This window comes from Hippocampus comes, unplaced genomic scaffold (assembly GCF_001891065.2).
Source record: "Hippocampus comes isolate QL1 unplaced genomic scaffold, H_comes_QL1_v1.1 scaffold3, whole genome shotgun sequence".
NCBI classification, from domain to species: Eukaryota; Metazoa; Chordata; class Actinopteri; order Syngnathiformes; family Syngnathidae; genus Hippocampus; species Hippocampus comes.
The window spans coordinates 324,424-343,114 of NW_017805133.1; the positions used below are offsets into that span (position 1 = coordinate 324,424).

At 43.9% G+C, this 18,691-nt stretch overlaps 2 protein-coding genes across 2 annotated transcripts in view; both read right to left on the reverse strand.

Annotated features, from left to right (window-relative positions):
• Positions 1-11,002, reverse strand: part of ncoa2 (nuclear receptor coactivator 2) — a gene marked incomplete at its 3' end in the record, with an annotated part of 59,372 nt that extends 48,370 nt beyond the window's left edge. The window contains exons 1-2 of the mRNA XM_019866257.1: positions 10,639-11,002; positions 733-818 (exon numbers count right to left, since the gene is read on the reverse strand). The remainder of the gene's footprint in view (positions 1-732; positions 819-10,638) is intronic.
• A 1,720-nt stretch (positions 11,003-12,722) lies between these two features.
• tram1 (translocation associated membrane protein 1) lies at positions 12,723-18,556 on the reverse strand. Its single transcript, XM_019866298.1, has 11 exons — positions 18,256-18,556; positions 17,212-17,275; positions 16,022-16,140; positions 15,831-15,947; positions 14,959-15,017; positions 14,777-14,861; positions 14,599-14,669; positions 14,268-14,372; positions 13,890-14,033; positions 13,647-13,792; positions 12,723-13,456 (listed from the first exon to the last, which is right to left on the reverse strand). Exons 1-11 carry the CDS (start codon positions 18,376-18,378, stop codon positions 13,386-13,388), a joined length of 1,104 nt encoding a protein of 367 aa, XP_019721857.1. The 5' UTR covers positions 18,379-18,556; the 3' UTR covers positions 12,723-13,385.
• Between the last annotated feature and the right edge of the window lie 135 nt (positions 18,557-18,691).

Genomic DNA, 18,691 nt, shown 5'->3' on the forward strand with positions numbered 1-18,691 from the left:
CCCACATATTTTTGTCCCCCCCCCCCCCCAGACCGATTGATATCGCTCAATCCAGCTGTTTTAAGTGCAGTTGCAGCATTGTGCCACCAGGGAGGCGCTATATAAACAGGAGTGCACAAAAAAGACCTGAAGCAACTACCGAAGAAGGAACTGATTGAATCATGTTGTTTTTTTCCCCCCTACACCCTGCGAGTCGATGCTAACGGCGTTTTGATTATCCCTGGCGAATGGTACAAGCACGTACATATTGCCGTTTTTTTTTCACATCAGTTGAAGTTGATTATCCCACTCAACATGAATATTTGAAACAACCATATACCTTTGCATTCGGAAAGGCTCTTTGGCTTAATGCTAACAATGCTAAACGCCACTTCTATGCTACTGTTAGCATGAACAGTCACTGTTTTAAGCACCACTGATTCAGTTTGGGCTTCAGAGATAACATCACATCTCCCTCTTTTTGGAAGAATATGTTGTCCTCATTTCAACCTCAGAATATTACAAAAGCCTAAAAACCGGTGATACTGTGCGTATGTTAGCATGAATAGTCACTGTTTTAGGCACTACTGATTCAGTTTGGGCTTCAGAGATAAAAATCACATCTCCCTCTTTTTGGAAGAATATGTTGTCCTCGTTTCAACCTCAGAATGTTACAAAAGCCTAAAAACCGGTGATGGAGATTTTAGGAAACACTTCCTGGCATTTTAAAACCCCCCCCCCAGCCCTTATCACCTTGGTTTCAGTGCGCGGAGTCCCTCAGGCCATCGCTGCAAGACGACAACATCGGGAAAGCTCTAAGCATCGTCCACTTCTGCAAGCTGAAAGGCACAAGAGAAAATGATGAGCGGGCACATTTACCAAAAAAAAAAAAAGCAATATAATTGGGGCACGCTGCTAGATTAAAGATCATTTTTGGTCTGGGATATTTACACACGTGTACAAAACTCTTGGTACCCCAATGTGAACATTTTGTGACCATTTGTGTTATTTGTCCCCTCAATTTGTGGATCTTCGGTTTCTGAATAATATGTGGAACTGTAGTCGCAGGGACATCAAGCTGCTTGTAGCTGGCCTATAGCTTCAATGTACGTCTATAATTTCTTTCTAATCTCCCACGACAACGCTCTCCTTCGCTTCCTCTGGTCCATATTTCGTTGGGTCCACACCATGGGGCCAAAAATGCCCCTTTCGTCCAAACATTTTTCATCTTTTATCGGGGTACCTTCATTTTTGCGCATGTTTCATGAGTTTCTCCAAAACAATTCTGTGGAACCCACAATTCAAAAAAACGGCAGCAACATAGAGATTACGGAGCATAACCGGAATGATATGAGAAACTAAGCCCTACGCTTTCACGGCCATCTCTGTCTGTTTTCTCAGCACGTTAGCATAAATGTGTCTGCGGGGTTGTTCCATCTCCCGGGAGGGCTTGAAAATTACGCCGTGTGTGCCTTTCTAATCACGGCCCACAATTAATTAGACACACGGAGAAGTCATGTTCCCCTTTAGATAATTAGAAAATACAACGTGCGACCAGTATGAGAGCTCTGCGGGGCCTTTGTATACCATCATTGTGCCAACTAATCAAGTCACGCCTCTCGTATAATTCCGCATTTCTCAACCTTCCTCTTTTCACTTTCCTGCCAGCCGCTAAAATTCTCATCCTGCGGAGGAATTTCCTCTGAGCTCTAAGGCCGTCACATGCTCGTGCCCGATTGGCGGATCGAGGTGACAGGACAAACGCGACGCAGTTATTTTGAAAGGACAAACTCAAACAAAACCCCCAAAAAGTTTAAAAACAAGGTACATGCAGCAAACTAGGGATGTCCCGATCCAATCATGTGATGAGTAATCAAGGGTCGATCACGTGATTTTCAGCTGAAAAAGATTTCATTCATTTCTGAACCTTTAAACGGACACAGAGCTACAAAATTATCCAAATGTGCAAATATCTTGCCAAATAGAACAGTCGTAGCTTAGTTTTATATTTCACAATTTTTTGTGGTTTTTCTTTTTTTTCTTTGGTTATATTTTGTAGCCATGCAGGTAGTGTGACATGTACACACCCACAGACACGTGCAGGAGGAGACAGAGCGCTGGGTTGGTGTTCCAAGCCTGTTTGGAGGTAGAAGCAAGCCGAAAGATGCCCGATATCGAGAAGCCCATTCTATGGTAATGCTTATATGGGCCAGTCAACCAAATGAATACCCTTTGTGGCGTTTCCTTGTTCTCCCCGGGCCTGCGTGGGTTTTCTCCGGGTACTCCGGTTTCCTCCCACATTCCAAAAACATGCATGGCAGCCAACCGGTTCAGGGTGTCCCCAGCCTATTGCCCGAAGACGGCTGGGAGAGGCTCCAGCACCCCCCCGCGCGACCCTTGTGAGCATAAAGCGGATCGGAAAATGGATGGATGGATGCCTTTCAATTAGCATAAATGTAATGGGTACACTGCCTGTATTTGCCAACTTTACGCTAAAGACCCACAGAGTTTCCGTCCCAAAAACTGACATGATAAAACAAGTTCTGAGACGAACCGGTACACGTTGAAATGTTCAAGGTGTATCAGCAAATTTAGTGCTTAAAAAAATAAATGAATAATTAAAATGTTATTTTGAGAGTATTACAAAGAGCAATTGGCACTGATTTGGTGGAATGGTCTAAATAAATAGAACAATATATACACACACAATGATGTACACTAAGTATGTATATTAATTTGAGAAAAGTCGGATTGCACACACTTTTTTTTTCCCTGAAAGCATTGCCCAAGTCAGGACTTGGTATCGGCTGACTCTGATATCCCAAAGTCTCCATCGAGGCTTTGGCACCCATTTTAGCTTAACAATGCTAATGAGCTAGCTAATCGGGTTCAGACGGGACAAAAGCGGGTGAAGGGATCACGCAGCAGAAAGTGAAGCAGGTCACAGCGGGGTTAAACGCCAATGGAGTCCCGACCCCGGTGCCTTCAGAATTACCCACTGATGGCCTTCGATTCAATTAGAATGAAAACACCCGATCTAATTGCTCGGGGGAGGGTGAGTAACGCTCAAGGTTTGCTTCTGATCCGCAAATGAACGGCAATTCAGAGAAGATTGAATTGACGCAAGGAACAAAGGCGGCAAGTTGTCGTTTGTTTCGAGTGAGGAACGCGGGATCCATTGAATAAATCATAAACGCAATCCAAATATCCGCCGCTTCACATTTTAATCCAGTTTTAGCATTCTTCGGAGGTTCGCTTTCACACACACTAGGACACTAAATTTCACTTTGCTTCAGTCATGCAACTACGGTGGTTCAGTGCGCTGTTATCTGCATGTGTAAACATGGAGAAACAAGGGGGGGGTGCAAAACCTCGACAAACAAGTCTTTCAGCTCTGAATTTCAACCGAACTTTGTCTCCCGGGGCCTAACAAACTCACCGAGGCGCATTCTTGATAACACCCGGGTGCTCGGCCCGCGCCGCGCTCACTGGAAGGTATTTATAAACGCGTTTGACGCCGCGCCAGCGGATTTCAACGGCCGCCTCTGATAGAGACGCCGACTCGTGCCAGGTGCCGGCACATCTGTTGTTGCGACGGCAGCTGCTTTCGGCGGGGACGGCGGTGACAGTCAAACGCCAGTCGTGTGCCGTATCGGGAGCCAATAAGAGCCACGGCACCCGGCGCGATCCTTTTCATGAGCGCCAACGGAGCATTTGACGTCTTCAGTCGGTAAAACGGAAAAATTCAGATGCGCCGCGCTCGTCGCGGAAGACCCAAATGAGCGTCTTTAACTCATTCAGTATCAGCCAATTCTAGACCAAGTCTGAAAAGACGTTTGAAAACGTCTTTGGGAGTGAATGAGTTAAGCTCCCGGTGGTCAACAAAAGGCTCCGATCGGAACGAACGCAGGGAGAAGATGCTCGTCTCGTGACCAGTCAGCACCTCGACTGCCGAGCTCTCGCGTACCGTTTACGCATCGGCCGCCATTTAACGCCCGTCACAGTTTCTATGGAATGAGTTCCAGTCGAGGCCCGAGGCTGTACAGTGGCGAGGGGAGGAGGGAGGCGTCAGCTGACACAACTATGTCACGGACTTTATTAACTCTAAAGCCTGACACAATCCGCAAGAGTGGGACACAGTTGTAAAATATTCCGCTGGAGGTAGATGAAGTTTTTAAACGCGGCGAGGACAACATTTTAGGACATGACTTTTAAAACCGGCATTAGCTGATTAGGACCTGACAGAGGAACATGTAATTGGACCAGACATTGGAGAGAAGCGGTGTAAAAAAAGGAAGAGAGGGGGAAAAAAAAAAATCAACTAAAAGCAAAGCATAGCAGCTCTTTCTCTTGCCATTCAACTTGAGTAAGTCCCATGCCTGAAACACACTGACAAGCAGGTCAGGTGGACCCGATGACTAAGACCATTTAACCTTTTTGGGGGCAAAGCGATCACAGTCGGAACGGTATTTTGTCGTTTGTTTTTTTTTGGGGGGTGAACTAACCGATTCTCGACGGCAGCGGTCGACCAAAATATTTGGCAACAACACTGATCAGCGTTATGCTTGCTTCTTAACTCATTCACTCCCAAAGACGTTTTTAAACGTTTTTTTTTCAGACTTGGTCTAGAATTGGCTGGTACTGAATGAGTTTTAAGAGTGCTACGCTAAAGAATGCCAGTTCAGTTGTATTTAACTTTTATGTTCACTTCATTTGCATTTCATCTTGAGCAACTGTCGACAAATTTGGAACAATTTTTATGTCGCTTTGATTTTGATTAAATCATCCTTTATTTTTTTTATAAAAGCGTAGTAATGCTGTGCATCATATGACAATCTCTTACAACGGCGACCATATTATGTCTTAACACCGAGTCCATTTTTCCCCATCAAGTCCAGAATAGGATATGAGCAGACGGCGTGTTGATTTATGGATAATATTCACATGGAGCTATATCTCATTAGCGCGGTATGGAGAAAGGACACGGAGAACTCGGTTCGGTTCAGCAGACCCCCTGCGGTGGCGAGGGAGGAAAACAACGAAAAAAAAAAAAAAAAGTTAAGACGGCGGTGGACAATGCGGGTCAGTGCAAGAACGCTGCCGAGTCAGCAAAGCGCCACTCGGCGTAAGCCCGGGGGAAAAAAACAAAAAACAACGCACACAATCCAAACGCACCCGAAGGTGACGCCTCACATTCCGGCAGCAAGAGGGTGAGAAAAAAGTCCCTCGCCGCTCATACTGCACCTACCCCAGCTCTCCCTACCCGCCAAGTCCGGCGGACAAGCTGGCCAAATGTGAGGTTTTTTTTCACCCCCACCCCCCCTACCCGCTTCCGCCTCGTGCCAAGGATTCCCTCCCTGTTCCAACCACATGCTAGCAACCAGAAGCACGAACACACTGAGACGGAAGCAATTTCGCCCATCATCACGACGACAACTCAAAATCTTTGATGTACAGTAACGGTTGTTTGGCTTTGACGCTATATTGTTTCACACGGCTTGTGGAAATGAGGATTTTTTTTTTTAATCTACTTTCCTTCTTTAGGGCATTGCAAAGATGGCTAAACATTAGCAATAATGCGTTCGAATGCGTTCCAATTACAACCTGCCAAGCAACGACAGAGTCAATGGCGATAATCTGGCATTATTACATTGGACGGTAAATGTTCATGACCGTATTTTCCACACTAAAAGGCGCACTGGATTATGAGGCGCACCTTCAACGAATGGCCTATTTTGTAATTTTTTTCAGATATTGGACGTGCGGCATTTTAAGACGCAATCTACAACGCATCCACTAGATGGAGCTACGCTCAAGGAAACACCAACAGATCGATCAGATGTCAGTAAAAGTTATTTCATAAAACAGCGACACAGTTCACTTAACCGACAGCAAGTTAGAACATTGACTCGTTCACGTCGAACTCTCTTGCCGCTGTTCTATTTCTGCGTTCAGCTGCGAAACCGATCGCCTTAAGTTTGAGATCTGCATTGTAAGCGTTGTCTCGAGCAAGGAGCCATTTTGGGGTTGATTTATTACCGTAATGACCATACGCAAGGCGCATCGGGTTTGAAGGCACGCTGTGAGCTTTTAAGAAAATGGAAGGCTTCTAGGTACGCCTTTTAGTGCGGAAAATACGGTAATATGCGCTGAAAGAGGCTCGCGTTTACTTCGGATGGAACAAATAGCGCTGAGGTCTGGCACACACCCGCCTCGTGTGCCCGTCTGTCCAAATCACGGGCGGCCGGAGGCACCTTCTTAGCCGCGACCTGGCACATCCCCGCAGTATCATTTCGCTTAGGATCAATACGGACTCGGCGGCGGCTGACCTACATCGGAGCACTCCGAACGGCGGGGATGCCAGAGACACGGGCCGGTGGCGAGGCGTCGCCTTTCCGCTCGTTGCCTTTTCATGAACAATTCAAGCACAAGAGTCAACGTATCGCTCTGAAAATTTAACAGTCAAATAAAAAGGGTATAACCGGTATCACTGCTCTGTCGCGGACACCTGAGGAGAGCTTCGGTTTTAATCTTTTCGTTGGAGGCAGTGTTTCTATCGCAATGGTTCTGTTATTTTTTGGTTTATCATTATCATCATCATCATTATTATTTTTATCATCGGGGGCTGACCGATTAATTAGGAGATGTGAACTCATTAAAAACCGGCAAAGACATTACAACATGAGACAGAGATCGCCAAACACCGTTCCGAAAGCTTACGCTCATCCTTTTTATTACGAGAAGAGAACGGCGTGAGTGAACAGATTGGGCGAGTCGAAACACTGGCCTGCCTGGGTTATAATGCCTTTATGTGAGTTTTATCTTTTTTTTTTTTTTTGATTAATCAATTTTGATTTTATTTTTGAAGAGCATTTTGGTTACTGAATCCACCTACCTATAAAGTGCTTTTGTTCTGTGTCAACAGTAACAGATGTTAATCCCCTTTAAGAGACGAAAATAAACATACGGACAGTATATTCAATAAGATGTGAAAGATAAAATTATTATTATTTTTTTTTGTAAGATCAGCACGCTGGTGTCACGTGTTGTGAAAATTGCTCCACTTAAGCATATGCGATTTCCTATGATTGGCTGTTTGTAATTGACATGAGCTTTCGCCGGCGATCATGGCCACTCCTCCTCCAACTTGTTTCGTGTGATTTTTTTTTTTTCTCCCCGTTATCCACGTCTGATTGCCACCTGATTTGGACCTTCGGGAAGTGCCAGATTCCACGCACGGGTTGTTCTGATGATGCAATATCGACTTCATCTCGCCCTCCTTCGCAACAAATGACACCCACTCCCAATCCCGGCAGATACTGTAGACGGACGGATGGGCGGCGTGGCTGATTCCAGGTCAGTTAAAAAAAAAAAAAAGACAATGACGGAACGCCTCGGAGAGCAGTGGGGGTAAATAGTCTCACTGCTCCTCTTTCGTAACGGCGTCCCATCAACCATAACCCCCCCGCCACTACCCCCACCCCATCCCTCCATCCTGTCGCTACTGTAAGCCTGGCCATTACCCCCGCGGCTCATCCCTCACACCCACCCAGGACCTGTCACACGGCTGTTTCCATGGCAACACCAACGCAGAGACAGCAGGGTGAGGTGCCCAAGCTGATGTCAGCGGGAGGGAGGGATGAAGGGAGGAAGGGAAGAACGAGTGAGGCATCCTGTTGAGAAAGCACTGCGGACCTCACACAAGGACTGATGGACGGATGAGCTAATACAATCAGGCTCGCGGCGACTGCTGTTTGTTTACCGCCAAATAGCCGCGACTCCATACACTTGCGCTTCCCGTCACGCTGATAGTTTGGGAAGGGTTGCAATTGCCGGCCATTTTGTGCTGAGCGTTACCGCCGCCTACAGGACGGGAGTCGACACGAACGGAAACGACGTGTTCCGTTTTTCATCAGCCAAGCAAATAGTTCACAAGTCGCAAATGCACCTTGAGGCCACGTTGGGGTAGGATAAAGGCCAATTCATATGTCACACTTACGATTTCATATTGAGATCGGGCGTGCCCTGCCGAGAACTCAAGTAGGATTCATAATGTCGCTCTTTCCTGATGATAAAGAAGACAATATATGACCATGAGTATGCATGGGTCAATTACCGGTTTTATGGTTTACTCAGGTTTTAAAATGTTAGGATTGCAACAACCACTCCCCCCCAAAAAAATCAGCCTTCTTTCGACCCATTTTGTTGTCAGCACATTCCAACTAAATAACATCAAAACACATTTCGAGTTTTGCAACACTCCACGAATAAGCTACGCGAGCAATGGAGCTGCCGCGGCTGAGATGGCGACATTCACATCTTGCTAGCAGTTAGACAACTGCAAACTGCACCTTTGAAAGAGTTGCAAGACAGCCACATAGATGCGACTCATTGCCCACGTTAGCATTAACTTTATGCGAATGGAGAATGAGCGAAGCTATGTGGTTGTTTTCCAAACAAAACATGTAATTCTCTTGGTTTGATGTTTAGTTTGGCAGTCAACTTAAACTTGGAATTTGACGAGAATGCTGTTCACGTTTTGGAGTGGGATCCTGCAAAGACAAAAAAAAAATGTCTCCTTGCTCCGGAGAACAAGGGTCACATGATTACAATATCAGTCAGGTGATGCAACAAAGCCTTCTAATCACAGGGCAAAGGGCGCTTATAGGTCATAATATCCAGTTTTTGTTTCAAATTATCTGCGTAATGAAGGAAACATTAAATATTTATCCACACGGTAGCCCCGATTACCTCTACGGGGAGTTTGGCGGTGAGACGGAAAGATGAGAGATTTTTGCCGCAGTGACAGCATCTAGCGTGAAGTACAAAATCTTGCATGGAGAGTGACATTTGCTTTTCACCCAACCGGGCAGGAGAGTGGTGAACCTCACACCCCAGTTCTGGCACTGTGGAAGTCTTCAACTGCAACCCTTTATGTACCTTGATACTACCTCCAAAGCAAACATGTATGGGGGGGTCGACTTCATCCTGGCCATTCTTTTTGGTACTTTCATATAGCCTGAGAAGCTGGCTAACTTGAGGGAACCAACGGCAAACTCCCCATTACTTATTAGAACCTTGATACGACCCCCAAAGCCCCGAAAAATTGTGATACCACTTCAAGCCCACCATTCCGAACCAACCATTCCTCAATGCTGAAATTCCTACTATACCTCAGCACCAGTTACATCCACCATTTTGCAAACTTAGCAGAATACCCCTGCCCCCAATTTACATGCCACGTCTGTCCGTCTCCTTTGACTTGCAGTGGTCTGACAGAAGGCCGCGACTCCTTTCCATGCCCGCAGCTGTGCAACATGTCATGTCAAGGACCCATGCCAGTGATGTGACAGGAGGGCCGGCGTGTGGTCAGGTGGGCACGGGGAAACCGCTTAACCTGTTCCCTGAGATGCATTCCGCCTGCATTAGTGGCATTGACGAGTCACTGCAAAAGACAACTGTTTGCGTAGCCTAGAACCAGTCAAGCAGGAGGCCATCGTACAGGTACAGTAATCCCCGGCATACTAACAGTTTACTAAGAAATGCACGCCTTGACTTTGTGCTCTTTTGAAAAACATAAGATGCCGCCAAAGCTCAGTTTAAACATAAAGTAACAGAGGTGGTACAGTCATTTGTGCCAAGGTATATTAAAGCAACTGAGCCTTCGACAAACCTATGTGGGGCATGAGCTAAGTTGGGTCGGGGTTGTTCGTGGCGTTTTCGCTGCATGTGCATCATATCATCTACAAATCATTTATTTTTCAGGTGTAAAATGATATCAAAATGTTTGGAATCATACGTGGGGGTCGGGGGTATATTTATAGCGTGCTATAATAGCTATTAATGCAGGCAATTATAAAACAACAACTCTTTAAAAGGCGTCAATTACTCGCGGTTTTCCGCTAATATAAAAGTGGCATTACTGCGCACGTCGACTCGAGCAGTCACGATAAAGCGAAAACGTGAATTGCACAGCGAGACCCGCTTGCCATTTCGCACACTTGCACAAAACCCCTAACACTCACTCACTGGAACTGTTGCCAAACTCGATAACGCGAAGCGACGTGGCAGTTTGGCTCCCTTGGCACAATTCGGCTGTGATTTCATCAAGTTCTGTGATGTGACCAGTCGCCAAAAAAATATAGGGAGAAAAACATATTTCAAACAGGCAAGCCATGGGGCTCTTTAGCATGCTAACTACGTTCGCACTGACCCAACTTCGTCTCGTACTCGCTCGCTCAGCAAAAAAAAAAACCTAACAAAAAAAAAAATCCAATACAAAGTACATTTATCGCCCTGTATAACTGAGATTATAAGGGAACCGTTGTTTTTTTTAAACACACCGTTGACAAACATGGCCATAAAGCGCCTGTAAACTCGCCCTCTTAATGCGTTTTAATTGAGTTCGCGGGGTAGATAGAAACACACTATTGACACCAAGAAGCTAAAAAGCTAAGTAAGCTAAAAGGGAGCCCGAGTACGTCGCGCTCAGACGACCGAGATTGACGAGCTAGTGGCGGCTGTGGAAGAGGAGGAGGAGGAGGAGAAGAAGAAGGAGGAGGTGGTGGTGGTAGTGGTGGTGGTGGTGGTGGGTGGGGGTTGCTGGGGCTTGCTGGTACCGGGACTCGTCGAAGGAAAAACATCAAAATGCCCACTTACGTGTTAACGCTTGAGTCGTCCGTCCTCTTCGGTGTTAGATTCTGTGCGTCATGGGCTGAGCTGACCTTCGCGAAGGCGGCGGTGGAACGACGTTAGCGTTGGCTAACTGTGCCGCCATGTCACTGCTGCGAGTCCGCAAGCCACCGCTGAGTGTTTATCTGGCTGGTAGCTAGGCTAGCTTTTTTTCCCCCTCCACCCCTCCTCCTCCCCCTCCTCCTCCTCCCCCCCGCACCAAAGCGCATCACGGGGCTCCTCCGGCAAGCTACGACCACCGCCGCCGTACGGTCCACCAGCGATTCCCGTCTCCTTTTCAACGTACTTCGCATTATTGTTTTCTTTTATTGTATTTGCTGTTTTTGGGCCACAATGGCTACTTCAGTAGTCGTCCATATGTTAACGTGTTTAAAAAATGTGTCGAAAGTGCGTTTTAAAACAAAAAAGGGCATGTTTATTATTTAAACTTTTATCAGCATTTCACAAAAATAATCATTTTACTGATGGGACTGGCACACTTTTTTCCACTTAATTTGCTGTAAATCATTAAGGGGAATTGTTCACACTTCTTTTTGTAAAATTGAGCAACACCGCTCCCAAGTGACCAAAGTAGGAACAGGTTTTAAAATGACCTTTTATCGTGACCTCGAGATCGTGAAAATCATGTTAACCGTCCCATTAAAAAACGTAAAAAGTCTGAATTACACTTATTAGAAATCTTTTCAAGCTTTTTACGAAAAACAACATTAAAACCCGCAGTAGCCTACTTACTGTCAATCAATTCAATTGAAGAAAGAAAAAGTTATTGTGTAAAATTGTGCAACCCAGTTATCAACTGACCACATTCAGAACATGCCCAGAAATGACCAACGACGAATGTAACTGTACAGTAGTTTATAAAGCGATTGTGACAGTCTGCTCCATCAATGACTACATTATACTGCCTCCAGGTGCAGACCTTATAAAGGCCAAGTGTGAAGTAAAGTTGGCCAACCATGTTTTTGAGTAATATCAATCAATGGCTGAACAATTATAAGCATATTTCCGTTATTTTTTTTTAACGCAACCCTTCCAGATTCTTTGTTTAACCCTTAGCAACGCCCTTGACAACGAAAATGCTTTTCTTTGGCAATCATCGGAAATGACGTCACATGGAGAATTGCGAGGGAAGTCCGCTATTGAACAGCAAAATTGTTGCATTGCTTGTTGGTAAGATGCCACGGCAGTGTGTGGCAATGAATTGTTCGCAATCGACAGAAAAGTTGTACCAGTGGCCGAAGGATAGCAGGGCACACAAATGGACATCTTTTATTCGCATGAAGTGAATGAATTTCACACCATCATCTTCGAGTGTTCTCTGCTATCTCCACTTCAAAGATGACTGCTTTCTCAACCGGTCTGCTTATGATCAAGGATTTGCAAAAAAAGTAAGTGTGATTTTTGGATAGATGATGATGATTTTGTCCAAGCATAGCTGCCAACTCTTGTGGAATGAACAGTAGAAGGTTGCGACATTGGCCGAAAGCCAACTCGAGAAGCTAGCAACGGTGAACGTTAGTTTTCGGCTCGAGGCAAACCCCGATCGACAAATTGTTCTGGAAGTACATTTCAATCGTACAAGTCAAAAAATTATTTGCTAAAAAGAATACTCAAGTACCGAGTAGGCTAACTGCTTGTACATGAAGTCTGATTATTTTTTTTAAACAATGTCATCAGATAGACAAAAACATAAAATTATGTGCACATGCATGCATCTTCAAATCATAAAAATAATACCAGCCTATATTTTACCAATCTTGGAATCTCGTCTGGGCACATTGTTTGCATCCTGATTATTTTTTCATGCTTTATTTGGTGGACAATGTTTAAGTACTTTCATTGTGACCCTATTTGGCATTTCATGAAATTACTTCACACTTGGCCTTTTTTGAAATACCCATTCAACATTTAGTTATACAAGTAAAATGCACATTTGTTTTTTACAATAAAACAATTTACCTGTTGCCAATATGACTCATCCTCCTGATCAAGCTCCAGGGAGAGACAATCTTTTTCAGTGGCATAAAAAAAAAAAAAAAAGCCATCACAGCAACAGTCAATCAGATTTATTTGGCACAATCAAAAACTGGAAAACCGTCGACATTTTTACAACAAATCCCTCTTCTTCTCATAAGCAATAGAAATGCAGAAAAAAAAAAACGCAGAGTTCCCTCTCTCCTAATAACTCCTTGAATTAACTGGGAGCCCTCATCCAGCACCGACTGGGTGTTTTTATTTATAAAATCCAAAAAAAAAAAAAAGATGTACATCTACCTGCATGTTTCAACTTTGTCAGACAGTGACGCAGTCGTGTTTGCTCAGCTGCAAAACAGAAATCAAAGCTATGGCTGGTTAGGGTAAGACACTAAAAGGAAAGTGAAGTAATTCATACAAGACTTTTATGTGTGTGTGTGTGGCGGGGGGGTGAAATGAAACAGACATTTGGGGGCATCAAAACACACAATTTAAAAAAATGACACACCCTGTACAAACGATCTGTATCAATAGGCACTTTTTCTTAAATAAGGTCTTTTTTTTTTTCTTTTGCAATAGTTTATTCCACAATTTGTTGGTTCGTTCCCACCCGAAAATGGCACAGCGGCGCGGCCTTTCCGACAATTCATAAATCCATCCGACGGCCACTTGGGAAGCTTCTTGAGGAGCGAGAGGGAAGGGGCCCTAACGAGAGGGAAGGGCTATTGACGGAGCATCTTTTAAAAAGACTTTTCCTTCCGGGATCTCGGTGAGTCTGCGGCGTGGGAGTTGACGCCATTGACACCGTTGGCTAAACACACACACAGACACACACAAAGAGACGCTTGGTTAGAATAAACTACTTAAAGGGGAACTAAAGCTCCCTTTTTTTGCAAGTATGGGAAGAAACTTCGAAGTCATAAGGATTCCTAAGTGTTTATTGGGCTGTATTACTGTTTATATTAAAAATAAAAAAAAAAAAAATCTGAAATGGGCTTCACCTTTCTTTGCCTTGCTCTTGGAGGGTCCCTGTTTCTTCTTGAGGGTCTGCACTGAGGCGTGCTCCCTCCAGCGGCGCAGCTGAAAGTTGATAAATTTCCACATCATGAAGGCCTGCGTCAGACACACACCGGCCAGCACGGTGATCCTAGGAAGAAAGGTTGTAAGGGGAGGGTGAACAACCACAGATAAAGAACACAAAGGCAGACGAAAGGCTGCTTGGTGCAGACCGACATTACGCTCACCTCACGAAAAGAACGTTGAAGTTTCCCGTGGCCAAATCGAAGCCTTGGTTGTCTGCGTTGGCGAGGCCGAAGCCCACCGTGAGGACGGAGAGGGAGAGCGTGAGGAGACGCCCGAGGACGAAGAGGGCGGCCCACACCCTGAAGCTGAAAACCACAGGATGCCGAATGAAAAATGACATATGGGGAAGTCACTTTAAAAAAACAAAACAAAAAAAAGTAATTCCTTTGGGGAAAAAAAATCTTTCACATGGCATTGATTCAAATTCATAGCGTCCATAAAAAAATAGAGACAATAAAAGTCAATCATTTGTAGAAAAAAAAAAAACCTGACAGATGTCATTTTATGACTTTTGTACAAGCTTTTGGTGGTGACCTTACCCCAGTTGTCTGTTCTCGTTACTGAAATAGACGAGGCGGGAAACGTGGAAGAGGAGCTCGACAAAGTAGTGCAGCACGAGCAGGACCAGACCAAGACGGTTCAAACTGGAAAACAAACAAGACTACCATGAGGAGAGGCCAACTTAACTTCATTTCGGGTCAATCGGAGACACTTGAAAGGGTGCCAGGTATGTGCTGACTCATTTAACGCAAGCTCGATTGCGATTGGTTCATTCCGAAGAGAAACATACGCGGTCGTAAAGAGGGTGTGCACACTTTGGCAACCCACGTGTTTGCTGCCGATTCAAATAAGGCTCTCTGGTTATCTTACTTGAGGATGTAAGCGCCGGCGATGTGGACCAGGTACAGGAAAATGTAGACCAGCTGGCGCGGGATATCCTCCTAAAAGTGGTTTCAAAATTTTTTTTTACAACACATAGTAAGTGTTGACTGTTTTGTTAGAGTCCGACATTAAAAAGCAATAAGCTATCATCATCATGTGCCGTTACCTTTTTTGTTTTCTGGAAGTAGAGTTCAGGGAGCGCGTGAAGCCAATAGCCAATCTGGCAGATGTAGTAGAACTTCATCTGCAGCCTGGCTCGGCAAGATTAACGTGAAGAAGTTCACAACCATGAATATGATTTTTTTTTCCTCCCCCACCCCATGTTGTTTTAGTGAGTCATTTACTTACGGCATCAGCATGTGGGGGTAACCTTCCCACAGCGAACTGGGATTGAACAGGAAGTTCTCCTGTGACACAGAAAAGAGGGCCGATCAAATGCAAGGCAAAAAGAGACAATATTTTTGTTTCATTTTCTTGGGCAGAAATGTTGGAATGCAAGATAAAAGCTTCTGTTACAAAGTTACGTGAAAAAGTCACATGATAAGAAAAAAAAAGTTTTGATAAAATAGAATATGAGAAAAAGTCACGTTAAGAAAAAGGCAGAATACAATAAAAACTCAAAATTATCTGATTTTTTTTTAAAAAAGTCCAATTACGAGAAAAAATTGTAATAAGGAAATAAAATGTAACAATTAAAGTCGCACCAAAAAACTGCTTTGATGAAAAGTCAGAAGATTACGAGAAAAAAAAATGCAATATTACAATAATTATGAGGAAATATCACCAAAAAGTCATTAAGAGAACATGAAGTCACAAGATGAGAATTCTACCAGCAAAAACCAAAAATTGGATTAAAAAAAAAAAGTTCTATGATTATTTTTGTTAGAATTAAATTAGTATGAACAAAAACGTGTAATGGTGTGACAAGTCAGAAGTTTCCGATATTATAATCATACAAAAAAAAAGTACGATTATCAGAATAAGTCATTATGAGAACAAAAACAAATTTCCATGTGATGGCAAAAAGACAGAATGAGAAAAGAATTCTTTAAAAGAAAAAAAAAAAAGTCCCAGTGAGAAAAAAGTTAAAATATGTGAAAAAAATGCCTTCTTGTAAGATTACAATTTCTTGATTAAAAAAAGCGAATAGGTAAAAGTTTATAAAAAAAAAAAAAAATGCATGACTAAGCACATTTTGACAGGGAGAAACAAATGCATACAGAGAAGAGGATGCTTGCGCCCCAGCCGAAGGAGAACAGGTAGAAAGCGCTGAGCTGGCCCGACTCGTTGAACTTGCTGTGTTTGGTTTTGGAGAAGTGTTTCTTCCGAATGATTTTCTGCGAGCCAACACAAGCAATTAGATGAGAATGCGACGCAAATTGACGCACCCGCGCGCACGCGTGGCACTTACGTCCAGCACGTACTCCTGGATGATGGCGTGCATGATGATGGCCACCAGCATGTAGAAAAAGATGGTGGCCAGGTCTTTGATGCCGTGGTGGAAGTGATTGACGGCAGTCTCCTCGGGGCCTTTTCCGCCCGCAAAACACAGACACACCCTGATTATTTGTCGAGTCGTCTTTACAAACCATAAAACAAAATATATGCAAAAAATATATTTGTTTTTTTTTCTGCAAAAGATGGCCAATTATAGTAAGTACCTCCTAATCAGGCAATGCGGCTCAGGTCTTTCCAAGGGGGTCTGCGCTCACAGGACCGGTCCTGCGGTGCCCCCTAGTGGCTTGGCAGACTTCCATTTCACTGCACAGCATTTTTTTTTCTAGTTCTATCATTTTGGAGTTTCACATTTTTTGGGTGGTGTGTAATGTTTTGCTCCCACTTTGTTGCTGTCATTGGTGCACTTTTTTCTCGCGTATGTGTTTTTTTTTTTTGATGCAGTTATGCATTTTCTTTTTTTGAATCATTCCCGTGTTTGCACAGTACGGCAGTTTGTAGTGTGTATTATTCAGATCTAATTGGCACAGTTTATCTTACTATGTATAAACCGGTGATCGATTTTACTGTTATTGCCGATTGATCAATGACATCACAGATCGGAGCTGCAAAATGAGACAGTAAAGCAAACACAATCTCGTTCAGTCCAGAGAGGCTCTGCATTCCAGGAAGTTTTTTTCCTTCCAAATTGCCCCCCCCCCGGCCCCCAAAATAAAATAAAAAATAAAATCCATATCGGTCAGGACCTAATTTTATTTCCCAAAATGTCACAATATTTGTTTAATTAAAAAAAAACATGTAAGAAGAATGTAAAATAAAACGCAATTCTTTTTTGGAATGACGCCATAGAACAAAGTATTTTAATCACACAAACCTGTAAATGTGCAAATCATTAGTTCTGAATTCTACTTTCTCCATGTATATTTAAATGCAACTTACTGAAGTAGCATCTGTAAATAAGTTACAGTCTTGCCTGATAAGTAGTCAATGGAACCCTGACGTTATCTTTACCCCCCACCCCACCGCCCCAAAAAAGGAATAGAAGTTGGTTAACCTTGAAACAAGCTGCAACAGTCAACAAATGCAGGCATGAGATCGGATTAAAATAAAATGTCATTACTTTTATTCACTTTTAATTCATCTTACCACTTGTTGAAATGGTGACGTTGTACTGGACCGTGATGAACAACACTGCAAACTTGGACGTGACCTGTGAAATTTGACATAAAAGGCGATAAGAACCTAAAACCTAAACATGTCATAACGAGTTTTTACACTGTCGAAGAACTTTTGCTTTAATGAAACATGTTGCATTCAAGTCCCACAGGAATCAGTAACTTCAACAAACAAACTACAACCTGATCATTATCGATTATTTGTTTTCCATTACAAAGTTTTTTTTTTATTGATTAATGTGCATTTTAAGGCAATACAGTGACTTTGTGGTGCGTTCGTTGCTGCATTTTTACGACAGCGTTGCATTCACATACATAAACCGTGTCGGACAATACCGAACTGTTTAAAAAATGTTTTCATAGATTTCTGAGAGAATGCATGGGAATGTAAAGTTAAGTTAATTTAAGTTAATTTACTCCTTTTCGTTTGTAGTTTTTCTTCGAACGGGAGGAGGGAGCGAAAAAAAGTTGCTGTTCGTCGCTCGAATGAATGATGGCAGCCCTCCTGCGGAATGCCACGTAACACATTCAACGATACGTGCAAACTACCCAGAAACCTTGTTTTACCCAATCAATAATCACAAAGAGATCGATTAGGTAACAATAAGGTTTCACGTGCATTTTTTTTCTTTTAGGAAAAACAGTGCTGCGTCCAGGGATTTAAATGCATCGTGACTTAAAGTGCGCTTGTTGATTCGAGTTGCTCACAAACTTATAAGCATCGCTTAAAAAACGGGGGATTAGAAATCATATATTGGACTTTATGTTCATTTTTGTAGTTCCTGGCTGGAAAAAAAAGAACCCCGAATGTAAAAAGGGACAAACTTTTCCTCACGAAGAGGAAGTTACACCGCTAAGAAAGGCGAGCAAGAGCCGCGCCACGGTCGCGAGCTGGCGGGCAACGGCGAGCCGAGCCGAGCCTCCGCCTGCCGGCGAGCTGGCTCCCGAACCTCCACCGCGCGCCTCCGTACACTTCTACGCACCCTCAAATCGAACGTGTGTATTACCAATTTACCTCGAACATCAGCCCGAGGAGGAACACCATAGCAACGCATGACACAATATCGGCATGGTTCTGGATGACGAATTCGTGGCTCATCACCGGCGGGCTCTTGCTGCTCTTTTTCCGGATACCCATATCCACACGATTCTGCGTTACTCCTTCGACGGCGGCTTCTCGCAATCTCAAATTTGGGGTGCTTTCGACGCGGAAGCGCTTGACGATTGCTCTCCTATTTCCGATAAGCGCAAAAGGCCAGACAGCGATTAAATGGCGTGTCACTCTTGTACTCGAGTGGGAGGGTCCACGCCACGGAGAGTTTAGGGCGCCGCGCTTGACTCTGCACAGGAAACGGCTGCGTTTCTAGATCGCCGCCTACAGCCTGGGAGAGAAACTGCATTTTATTAATATTTTTTAAAAATCACCCACGTGTTCCCTCTTCATAGTCCAA

Excerpts from the sequence above, each read along its gene's own strand:
- tram1 (XM_019866298.1), bottom strand. The coding sequence starts at position 18,378 with ATGGGTATCCGGAAAAAGAGCAGCAAGAGCCCGCCGGTGATGAGCCAC. Across the intron at positions 14,670-14,776 it reads ACTTCCAGAAAACAAAAAAG|GAGGATATCCCGCGCCAGCT; the intron begins GTAACGGCACAT and ends AACCACTTTTAG. Across the intron at positions 14,373-14,598 it reads GCCGGCGCTTACATCCTCAA|TTTGAACCGTCTTGGTCTGG; the intron begins GTAAGATAACCA and ends TTTGTTTTCCAG.